General features: G+C 35.1%; 1 protein-coding gene across 4 annotated transcripts in view; it reads left to right on the top strand.

Moving 5' to 3' along the window:
- Positions 1–9,389, top strand: part of sanbr (SANT and BTB domain regulator of CSR) — a 160,330-nt gene extending 150,941 nt beyond the window's left edge. For all 4 annotated transcript variants that reach the window (XM_051919330.1, XM_051919329.1, XM_051919328.1 and 1 more), the window contains exons 18-21: positions 2,602–2,675; positions 2,778–2,866; positions 5,150–5,241; positions 9,043–9,389. In XM_051919330.1, coding sequence (XP_051775290.1) covers positions 2,602–2,675; positions 2,778–2,866; positions 5,150–5,241; positions 9,043–9,079 — 292 coding nt within the window. In that variant the 3' untranslated portion in view covers positions 9,080–9,389. The remainder of the gene's footprint in view (positions 1–2,601; positions 2,676–2,777; positions 2,867–5,149; positions 5,242–9,042) is intronic.
- Positions 9,390–12,494: the final 3,105 nt, after the last annotated feature.

Genomic DNA, 12,494 nt, shown 5'->3' with positions numbered 1-12,494 from the left:
AGTTGTATGTTGCTCTCTCCAGAGTTCCATCTTTTCATTCACTTACTGGTATGCCTGCAGGAACACGTGCAGAGAGCGAGCGACACACACACGCATACAGGCACGGGAGAGAGAGAGCGCTGGACGCATAAGAATAATAATACTTCATTATATTGATATACCGGTGTTTTCAGTATTCAAAGCGCTATCCACACAGGGAGAAACCAGGAAGCGAACCCAAAATCTTCCACAGTGTCCTTACTGCAAAACAGCAGCACTACCATTGCGCTACAAGGCAGTTAAAGAATGCACCGGCCTCGATTTTGTTTTCACTTCTGTTTACAGCGATCGGATCGTAGCGTGCATTGTTGCAATGTTACTTTTCTTGGTGGCTTATTACATTACGGATGTTTCACATGTTAATTTTTTTCCCTGTGCTTAAAAGACATTAAAAAAGTGTTTCTCAACTGTGACTCCGGAACAACTCAGAACGCAAGCTATATTAAGCGTCAACAACGAAGACTCGCTACACCTTAATGAACAAGTGCTGAAACTTAACCTTACCGACGAAGTAACTTTCACCAGCGTGGCCTCCATCGTCACAGACGATCCCACTTTCAGTCACGGACAATTGTATGTTGCTCTCTCCAGAGGTCCATCTTTTCATTTACTCACAGTGGTATCCACAAACCCACCCCATTTGGACAACTGTGTCGTTCAGCAAGTGTTCACCCATCAATACATAATTATGCAGCGTATGTTACGCCACGGGTTGGCTAGTGAGGTCTTATTTATTCATTATATTTGTTATTATTTGACAGTTCAAGCCAACATTAAAAGCTTGATTCCTTATTACATACTGTATAATGAATACAGGTTATTCAAATGACATAGTATCCAGTTTTCACATACTATTATACATTGTTTCATGTGGGTTTCATTGCCATTATACTCATATCTGCACTAAAGTCTTTCAGTGTAAATGGAACTCATCATATAATACAATACAATACAAAACAATTTATTTTTGTACTGTAAAGCCCAAAATCACACAAGGAGTGCCGCAATTGCCTGCCTTTTGGCAGCCCCCCAGCCTTTACTCTCTTAAGACGACAAGGCCCCCCCCCCCCCACACACACACACACACAAAAAAAAACACAAAACTAGAGGTTTGTTTGCTTAAATTCGTTGTTGTGCACATAATTTGCCACTTGAATACTAGGGATGTTCAAAAAGTTTCAGCACTTTTATATTTTCACTGGAAACGGTGAAGGCGGGGGGAATATAAATTAGGCATTAAAAAGTTGGTATGACACTGGGAAAATTGCATCTCAAACAAAGGTGACTATGTAGAAAAGTTATGTAATTTGTTGTTGAAATTCTTAATATATAGAGTTAAAGAAAAGTGTGGAAACTTTTTGAACGTCCCTCGCAGTAGTAATAATAAGAACAGTAATAAAGAGATGACAGTTAAATTTCTCACCACATTGTTTATAATACTGGCCCAATATGAGCAGTCATGGTTGTGAATGAAGTTGTCCTCTCATGGACTGGCCTGCCTCCTGACTTGTACCAGTTGTTGCCAGAATAATTTTTACCCTGGCTCCATACATGCCACAAATGGAAAAAGCGAGTCTATAAATAGGCTGGATAGAATAGAATTAATGGCATTTGTGAATGTAGATTAAAATTGTTATACAATTCAGGAGAGTGTTTTTTAAAAAAAAACAAAAAAAAAAAACATTTTTTTGAACTAACGTGTTTTCCAGGTTAGGCCCCACTTTGCACACAGTACTGCTGGGATTGACTTTTATCATTCCACTATATGATGTGGGCCTTATTATTGCTAGATGGATGAATGGTTGGTTCAATTATTATGAAAAGAAGTTGACATACAGCACACCACACTGAAATGTTTGCTGTTATAAGTTATGTATTAATATATACATAACAATATACAGAAATGAGTACATTTTATCTTATCTGTTCATCACAGTGCAAATTTTACTATCAGTGAATGTAAATCTCTGAAAAATGTAAATGAATTTTATATTATATTTATTGAAAAATTTACTTTTTGCCTTCTTTGACCTTTTTTCTACATTTTATTTCTGATCTATAATGTACTCATACAAATTATAATTTTAATTTCTCTTCTAAATAAGCAAATGATCATTTCTGATTATTATTATTCCATTTAAGTTATTCAATTTGGTTTTTCTTCCTTTAGAGTTGTACTATGTGGTATAATATTGCACTTTCCCCCTCTGATAAATTCCAGTGGAAAGTTAACAATAAGTTTAGTTTTTGGACAGCTTAATGCTGTACTTTTAATTCACTGAATAAACATTTTCTTAATTAGAAATGGCAAAGCTATTCAAACAAACAAAGTATTTAACTTTAACAGTTGTGATTGTTTGATTTTTTTGTAACAAAATTGGTTCATAATGAGAAGAATGTGAATGCTAAAACAGCGTAATATTTATTCATACTCTGAACTTTATACAAATAATTAGAACTACAATAGAGAACTTAAGTCTTTCTGCAGAATCAGCCATTTACAGTACATTTGCATTTTGTAACCGCTATTCATTTATCAAAATGTTTACTTTTCTTTTATAGTGTAAGCATTCAGAAAAATAAATGGGACACCACTCGTTCCATGAGATACAACCAAGATGCTCAAAGAGAGGAGGGTAGGTCAGACTGTAGTTTGTGAAATATGATAAACATTAATTGATTTGCAGGTATACCATGAAATATATTAAACTGTTTGCTTGAAAACCTATTTACGGTAGATCAGCGAAGAATGTCTGAAATTATTGGATATCTAGCCAAGCTAAGATTTGGTGACCTAGATGGAAGCAAGTCTAAGGAAGGAAAAGAAGTAAGTATGAATAAGCTTTATTTTAGTTTCCTTCAATCATTTATCCATTTTCCAAACATTTTTGCAATCTGCACGTGTCAAAGATTGATACCTTTTTAGTTTGTTTCCATGGAAAACTGTCTTGATTCATCCGCATACTGTATCTGCTCAAGTATAATGTGTTACATGGACAGTTTCTGTGGCATGAGGAAAATAGTCCAATTTTATATTCATATAAAGTGTCTTTTAAAAGTATTCACCTCCTTGGACATTTCCACATTTTATTGTCATACAATATTGAATCATAGTAGATTTAATTTGACTTTTTTGACACTGATCAACAGAAAAAGACTCATTAATGTCAAAGTGAAAATGGGACTCTGCAAAGTGGTCTTAATTAACTACAACTATTAAAAAAATAATAATAATTGTATACATAAGTATTCATCCATTTTAATATGGCACATCTAAATCATCACTTGTGTAACCAGTTGGTTTTACAAGTTTCATAATTAGTTCAATAGAGATCAGATATGTGGGGTTTCAACTGATTTTAGCCTAAATGCACCTTATCTGTAAGGTCCAACTTCTGGTGAGTCAGTATGGTGGCCTTACCTACACAATTAAGACAGGCAAACACTTCAAGCAACAATGTGAAACTGAGATTAAAGGAGATTGAATAGCACAAGTTAAGGGATGGAGACAAAAAAATTTAAAGTCAACGAATATCCCTTGGAGTTCATTAACAAATGTAAATGGAATTACATAGCTATAAATCTGTCTAGAGTAGCCTGTCCCCAAAGGCAGAGTGATTGTGCAAGATGATGACTAACTAGTTAGGAAGGCTACCAAGAGGCCTATGAGAACTCTAAAGAAGTTGGCATACTACAGTGGCTGAGATTGGAGAGACAAAAACTGTGCCTGCATTTTTTCCAGATGCAGCTTTATGAGGGAGTGGCAAAGTGAACCATACTATTTATAAAAAAAAAAAAAAAAAAACACACATCTTGGCAGAAGACACTTGAGAGACCCTGCAGTTTGCTGGAAAAAGGTTCAGTGGCCTGATAATGTCAAAATTGAGCTTTTCCATCATCAGACTAAACACCTTATTAAAAACATGCCATCTCCACTATAACGCATAGTGATGGCAGCATCATACTATGTAAATGATTCTCTGCAGCAGACCCTGGGAAGCTTTTGAGGGTAAAATGGATGCAACAGAATACATGCAAATCCTGAAGGAACCCTGATATAGTCTTCAAGAAACCTGTGACTTGAGAGACTTATTTGTTTTACAGGAAGATGATAACCACAAGTATAAACTCAGTGACACAGAAATGACTTAAAAGCAACAATGCTAATGTCCTTAAGTGGCCAAGAACATCCCAAGCAACTCTATGAAAAGGTGATTGAAAAGCATAAGTCAGGGGATGCATATGAGAATTTGTGGCTGGACTTGAAAAAGGCTGTTCTATCATGATTGGCGTACATGGGGATGGGGAAAAAAAACTGCAGTCCAGATGTGGAGACCTGGGTACACTGAGTCAAGGCTGTATAAGGCTGTCAAAGGCACATCTGCTAAATGCTTACTTGAAAGAGGTGAATACTTGTGTGATGAATTATTTTGTGTTTTATCATTGTAACAAATTTAGATCTCTTTGCAGAGATCTGTTCTCACTTTGACATTAAAGAGTATTTTCTACTGATCAGTGTCAACAAAGCTAAAATACATCCGTTGTGATTCAATGTGAAAACGTTCGGGGGGGTTCTTTATAGGCACTGTATGTTTAACTTTTAAACAAGACATTAGTGGAGTGTCACAGCCTCTGTGTGTATTATTTCAGCTGTGCGCCAAGCAGTGTACAAAGACAAATAACACCAATTTGTGTGCCTACATATAGGGAAACGTTTATGTTTTCTCCATTATAAAATAAAAATTGTAGAAACACATGCATTTGTCCTTTTATGATGGTGCATTTGGACCTCACTGAGAGGTCCAAATGGCTCTGCCTATACCCACACCTTTACCTTGTGTTGTCAGAATCTTCAAGGAATGATGGGAAACAGTTGTTTATATTACCGTTAATAAGTAAACAAAAAAATGTTGCTGTTAAATCTATGCAATTGTCATTACGAAAATTAGTTTGTTGTAAAGTAACATAATTTGGTGATTCCATTTGTTTGACAGTATAATATGCAATGAAGAGTTCTGTTTTAAAACTCAGATTTGTTACTTTGTTTCAGACTTATATTTTCATGTGATAAATCTTTTTTTTTTTCTTTTTTTCTATTGGTCTTTTTAAGTATGCGGGTGGAATTTATGCCAGACTGGAAGCTCAGTTTAAAGCCGTTTCTCAAGCAAATACTCGCCAGCACAGCATGGACAAGAGCATCAGGTAAATTTTAAAACATTCCGATTTTTAGCATTTAAACTAGTAGTTTTTCTGTTAAGTACTCACAGAAATTATACAGTTCAAATGAATTAAAGAGTTTTAAAAAAATCCAAAGTATGGTTTTGTAGGATTGTTTACTTTTTTTTTTACTTCTGTGCCGGTAAAACGGTCTTTAGGATTTAACTCAGTCTTTGTTGTACCGGTGATATCACAATATAGAACTGAAAGCCTACAATCTATGTAGAGTTATTTGAAGGAAAAAGAGACACAGAAAGAGAAGGGAGTAAAGCCCTCTTTGAATGGGATTAGTTTTAAACCATGTGGTAGTAATTATTATAGAAGGACCACTGTAATTTTTGTCCAGTTCAGTTCATTAATAATTTACAGACTGCATGTTCATGTCTCATAAAAGTCTCCATAGTTTTTACTCTTCTACAAAAAGTCAGTAAAAGTATATCCCCAGGTTAAACTAGTCCTGTTTGAATTGACATGTCAGTAAAATTCAGTTATTTCATGTGAAAAAGGTATTTCCCCAGTGTGGGATTTTTAGTGTTTTCACAGAAAAATAGAGGCAGTCGAAGAAATTGTCCATGCTTTATCTGACCAACATTGAACCACTTAAAACAAATGTATTCTTTGTCAATCCAGTGGAACAGTTTGAGGACAAAATACCTCCAAACATAGAATTCTTATCAGGGGATTCATGTTTGTGGCCTTGATTAGGTAAAAAAAAATCCAAGTCCCATTTGTATTTTGTTTTGGTCAATTAATAATAAATTCATGAAACTACACCTGTCTGCAAAATCAGACACATCCTACCATGTGCTTATCCATAATAAAATTTTCTGACGTCTTGTGGTAACAATGACTTTACAGACGTATACCCAGAAGCTAATTCTGTCTAAATAGGTCTAATGTAAGTAAAGTAAGCAATTATTTTGTTTGTCAAGGGGAAATTCACAGAAATCATAGTGTATGTAAACAGTTAAAAATGTACAAAGTATTATCTAAAAGTCCAGTGACATTTACTTGATTTTTGCAGCAGTTTTTAGTAGTTGTGTAATTAGGCATCCTCAGATGACAAGACCAGCAACTGCTGTTGTCAAGGCTACTGTCAAGGCAACTGCTCCAAAAAGAAGTTGTTCAGAATGCAATATCGGTAATCTCCAACACAGACGGAGATAGAATCATTGGCCATAAAAATATAATGCACACATTTAGAGGCTACTATAAGTCCTTATATTCTACTCAGCTTAAAGAACACAAGACACAATCTAATGCATTTTTTGATACATTAGCTACCACAGCTAGATACTCTTAAGTGCAGAGGAACTGAATAAACCTCTGATACTATCAGAATTACTAGATGCTATAAACTCACTTCAGAGTGGGAACACAGCAGACCCTGATGGGCTACCCTGACGAATTTTATAAAAAAAATCTCAGTTAAGTTAGCTCCCCTTTTTATTAGCAACATTTACAGAAGCTAGAGAAAAATTTCTACCTCAAACTTTTTTGCCAATTATTGTTACCATCTTTCCTAAGCAAAATAAGGACTTGATACAATGTGTATCATATAGGCCAATCTCATTTCTGAATAATGATGTTAAGATACTCTCCAAAGTCCTAGCTAGAAGGATTAAGAAAGTGCTTCCTTTGGTAATATCACAAGACCAAACTATTTATTAAAGGCAGACACTTAGCTTCCAATCTTAGATGCATTTTTAATATAATATATTCACCCACAAAGTCTAACATCCTGGAAGTGATATTATTGTTGGATGCAGAAGAAGCATTTGATATGGTTGTGTGAAACTACCTTTTCACTACATTGGAGAAATTTGGGTTTGGCCCGAACATATGTGCATGGATCAAACTACTGTATACCAGTCCAGAAGCTTCAGTTTGTATTAACATTATTTCAGACTATTTCAAACTAGAACGTGGTACTAGACAAGGATGCCCCTTGTCACCACTACTTTTTTGCAATCGCCATTGAGCCACTGGCAGTTCACTGTCGAAATGCTTATGATTTAAAGGAGATTATCAGAGAAGGACTTGAGCAGTAAATTTCACTATATACAGATGATATGGTACTATATATATATATATCGGATCCACAAAATACAGTGCTGCAGTCGTATCAGCAGTAACTGGTCTCAGAATTAATTTGAATAAAAGTGTGCTCTTTCCAGTGAACCCTCTAGCGCACAATATTAGGTTGGACACCTTCCCTTTCATCATTGCAGATCAGTTTAAATACTTAGGGGTAAACATCACAAGTAAACATAAAGCTCTTTATTTTGCTGTCTGCATGGAAAAAACTTAAGCAAGACTTAAATACATGGTCTACCCTTCATCTCACTTTAATTCTTAATGTTGCTGTCAAGATGAATATCCTTCCTACGCTTCTTTTTCTATTTCAAAGCATTCCAATATACATCAATAAATAATTTTTTAAGAAGTTAAATTCAATCATAACCTCATTTATTTGGAATTCAAAACATCCACATACCCAAAGGGTGACCCTACAAAGACCTAAGGCAGAAGTTGGCATTGCTCTACCTAACCTTCAGTTTTACTACTGGGCAACAAATGTATAAGCTCTAAAAACCTGGACATGGACAAAAATAAATGAACATACACTGCAGTACTTTTTGTATTCCTGGCTTTGTACCCTAATAAATACAAGTTATCGCCATTATACTAACAACCCAATTGTGCTTCATTTTGTCAGAATATGGAACCAATGTAGGAAGTACTTCAAGATAGAGAAGCTTTTATCTGTGGCACCTCTGCACAATAACCACCTTTTTCCACCTTCTCAAACGTGCTCAGTTTTTAATGTCTGGAAAACATTTGGGGTTAAATCACTTAGACATCTGTACATAGATAACATCTTTGCATCCTACGAACAATTACACTCCAAGTTTAACTTTCCAGCAACACATTTTTTTCACTTTCTTCAAATTAGAAACTTTGTTAAACAAAACTTGCCCAATTTTCTTCACCTCCCACCTACTTCTATTCTGGAAAAAATATTAATCAGTCTTGAGGGCTCAGACAGCATTTCTGTAATATATAAAAACATTTTAAAGTCCCACCCTTTCAAAGATCCCAGAGTGCAGTGGGAAAAGGATCTCTCAATCAACATTTCAGAAAAGGAGTGTAAGGTAGCAGTTGCACAGAATTCACTCTAGGTCCATATGCACAAAGCATACAATTATTCAACTTTAAAATCATCAATTGAGCACATCTGTCTCATTTAAAACTGTCCAAAATGTTTCCAGGGTAAGATCCAACCTGCTAAAAATTGTCCAATTTGAAGCATGTTTTTGTGGTGTTTCTATGAAAGCTTCACCCAGATGATTTTATTTTCATCCATCCATCCATCTTCTAACCCGCTGAATCCGAACACAGGGTCACGGGGGACTGCTGGAGCCAATCCCAGCCAACACAGGGCACAAGGCAGGGACCAATCCCGGGCAGGGTGCCAACCCACCGCAGTTTTATTTTCATTAATGGGTAAATATTTTTAAAAATAGACTTAATATATCATAGTTTGACATCTCAAGGAGTTTGTTACCATTTATTTAAGTAGATTTATATTTTATAAATGTTAGATTAGAAAAACAAATCTGCAAATTTTGAGAAGATATATTTCTGTCTTGTAATGTTCAGTATATGCAGTGACTTGCAATATCAGTATGCAACTTTGTACTAGAGTGAGATTTTCACATTGTATTATATAATAAGTAATGTAATTTGGACTGATCCAATTTATTTTTCTTTTGTATAAAACAGGCCCAAGACACGTTTTGGACAACCACGACCAACATAGAGGTTTTTAACTGCTCTGTAAAATAATGTGTCACATAACCTTAAATGAGTAATGCGTTTAAGGAAATGTGATGCATTGCTTTATTTCCTGTAACATTTTTTTATCATGTCTTAATGTTGCATTTTTAAGGAATGTAAAATCATATATAATAACTTTTCTATTATGCATATCATTACAGCAAAATAAAACAGGCCTCTATGTTGCATTACTGTTGTATATTCTGCACATACTAGCAACTGCTTTTAAATTGAACATATTTAAACAATATAAATTATGCAACTATCTATTAAATTAATTACTGTATTTATAACACTGTACTTGGTATTTCTTTACTAGATTAAATTAATACTTTTTTAGTAATAGAACATTCTTTCCCCAAGTGAAACATTCCACTCATTGTTGACTTCAGGTTTGCCGCAGTGTGGACATGTGCGCAAGTATGTCTGGACTTATGCCCTGTCCAGGAAAACCCAACACACTGATGTAGAATGGTTTAAGTTTATTATTATATAAAATACTATATTTTAACATTTAGTTAAAATTTAAATGTTTCTATACTGCATTCACAAGAAGCTGTCATGGCAACTGTCCAAAAATATTTTGTAGCTCTTTTTCTTTCTTTATTTAAACACATAACCCTGTTTTCTGTGTGGTTACCAAACAGTTAATAATAAACTGACAAATGTTCAATACTATTTAAACAAACTTTTGTAAAATGTACATTTGCTTATTTTAGCTATAAGACTAATGTGAAGTGTAGAGGATACTAAACTTGGGGAATAATTCAGCATTTGTATACTTGTTTTCAAGAAAAAACAGAAGAACTACAAAATATTTGAATGGTAGGTAAGGTTGTCTGGTTAAATGAAGTTAGATAAAGCTGATGTCACATTACTCAACTTCTAGTCGTGGAGTATGTCAGCTTAATTGACCACAGTTGCTGATCTCATCATGGGACCGTGTCAATTTAAACAACTGAAAATCGCTCCCTATGTAACATTTAGTGATCAAATCCCAACCATCCAGCAGTGTCTTGCTCACCCCTTTTTTATGATATCAAATAATGTGCTGCATCATGAAGCCAGTGCTGTTTTAAAGGTTAACAGCTGTGGCGAGTTCAGCAACAATCTCTTGACCTTTTTTCCTTTCTTGTTTTTAAAAACAATCAAGACATTATATAAATGAGCCTCTCTGCTTGTTGGCAAGGTTCAAGAAACACATGTTTCTTGTTCCCCATCAGCACATTCTATGCATTGTGCTCCCAGATGAGAATTCACTGGTTCTCAGCTCTTTTTTGCGTACATTGCTTGTACCTCCAACTAAAGACAAAATTGCAGTAAGTTGTAGACTAATTGCTAGTTGGTCTCGGCTGTTGGGCATGTCACATTAAGTAACTGGATTCACAGGAGCCTGCAGCCAACTGTTTCTGACTCGCTAAGATTGTTATTTAAGGCTACGACTAAAAATAGCTGGAAAAGTCATCTAATGTGACATAGGCTTTAAACAAAAAACGGCTTTGAAAATTTGGATTTTTGTGGGAATGCTACGGGAGGATCATGTTAAGTTAGTGCTTTATTAACCCTAGTGAGAAATTTATCTGCAGTAGGAATATATAGACTTCCATCATTATTTTGCAGGTACTGGATAGATAACAAATAAAAAAAAATTGTGTAATGCAGTCACACAGCTCACATTTTCATACATAAGAGAAGATAATGTATGATTATCTTCAGTTAAATATGCGTTTTCTATAAAATACGTAAAAAATAAAGTCCCTTATCACACTAAAGTGTCAGATTTCAAGCGTAGCCTTCATTTATAAACACAGTCATGGGTGGCACCCATGACCACCAGTCTTATAGTGCAACATTACCAGTGATTTAGTCATAGTGCTTTGCGATTTTCATAGCAACTCATGTGGGTTCCTCAGTGTCCAAGAGTGGACAACCAGTGAGCGCTCAGCTGGAAGTACAATGTGTATCACCTTATCAATGACCAAACCAATGTGGTTGTCTTCAGGTTTCACGACATATCCTCTTTTTATTTTCTTGTTTCAAGCAAAAGCACAAACAGCAATAGCAGCAGCTGCTACTACCTTTTTTTCTCCAAGTTGTTTGTTTACTTTCATGAATTTGTGCTAATTCACATTCTGGCTTACTCCACTGATAACTGTGCCAAAATGTGATGCTGTAGGAAATTTGAAACTGTGCTGAGAAGTCATGTAATCTGTCATTCCCTGCAGTTCTTAGTGGTATAATCTAATATCCTAAAGACAACAAAATTCAGAAAGTCGTTAAGTTTGACATGCTCTAAGACTTAAGTCATGTGGTATTTTTTCCTTTGCTTTGTACGTCACTTCCCTGTCCTGTCTTTCCTTTTGTGTTGGGTGAGACCCTAACCTGGGACCAGTATTTTGATGCATATGTTGAACCTCAGGAGTAACTTTTACAATTTAATAATGCCCTGTATAGAGGAGATGCTCAAGTTTTCTGTCTTTCTCAGCTTCATCCTATTACCTGTGGTGTACAGTGTCAAAACCTAAACATTTATTGGGTATCCACTCGTAGTTCTTCTTTCTTTGATCTGCAGTTTAATCAGATAAAAATAAATATTCAGTGCAATTATCAATGAATGCTTTGTTCACATCAGTACTTTTGTATAGCGCTGTCAACTCTACTGTATGTTGTACTTTAACTTAGGACACACCTATCACCTCAGCATTTGTAAACATGACACCAGCTACTCCTAGTGTCTACATACTCCAGGATACTGGAGATTAGATAACTGCTGTACATATGGGGCCTTCTTGTGCAAAGCCACAATTCTTTCATTTTATTCTTTTTGAATGAAAATGCTAGGTTTTCTGATCTTTCATTTAGGATGAAGTCATTAGGTGAAGAGGCATCTGGCTTTTTTGGCAATGCAGGATGTTTTTCACAGCAGTGACACTTTCTGGACCCTTAGGGACACCACAAAGTTGGGTAGCACAGGCCTTCATTTTTTACTCATATTGACATTAAACCCAATTTTCAAAGAGACTATCCTGGTGAGGCATTCATATAACATGGACGGTGAGCCTAGCCTTTGTCTCTTGAGGAAATATCAAGTCAAAGTCAAAGCGAACTTTATTGTCATCTCAACCATATAAAGGTATACAAATAGACAAAATTGCGAAGCTCAGGGTCCACAGTGTAACAACATGAAGTGGAAATAATAAATTAAAAATAGAATTAAAATTAAAACACAAACAAGACAAGACATTGTGCAAAGACAAGACAAAGAAGTAGCAGAAATATTGACGTGTAGTAAGCAATATGAACATTGATGCAATGCATGGTATTTGCAATCTAGATACATATAGTCAATAGATATGTAATATAATAAATAATAGATATAGATAATACAGAAATTATCA

This window comes from Erpetoichthys calabaricus, chromosome 15 (assembly GCF_900747795.2).
Source record: "Erpetoichthys calabaricus chromosome 15, fErpCal1.3, whole genome shotgun sequence".
NCBI lineage: Eukaryota > Metazoa > Chordata > Cladistia > Polypteriformes > Polypteridae > Erpetoichthys > Erpetoichthys calabaricus.
Note: the sequence above shows the minus strand (reverse complement) of the source record. Positions and strands in the feature narration are given on the sequence as shown.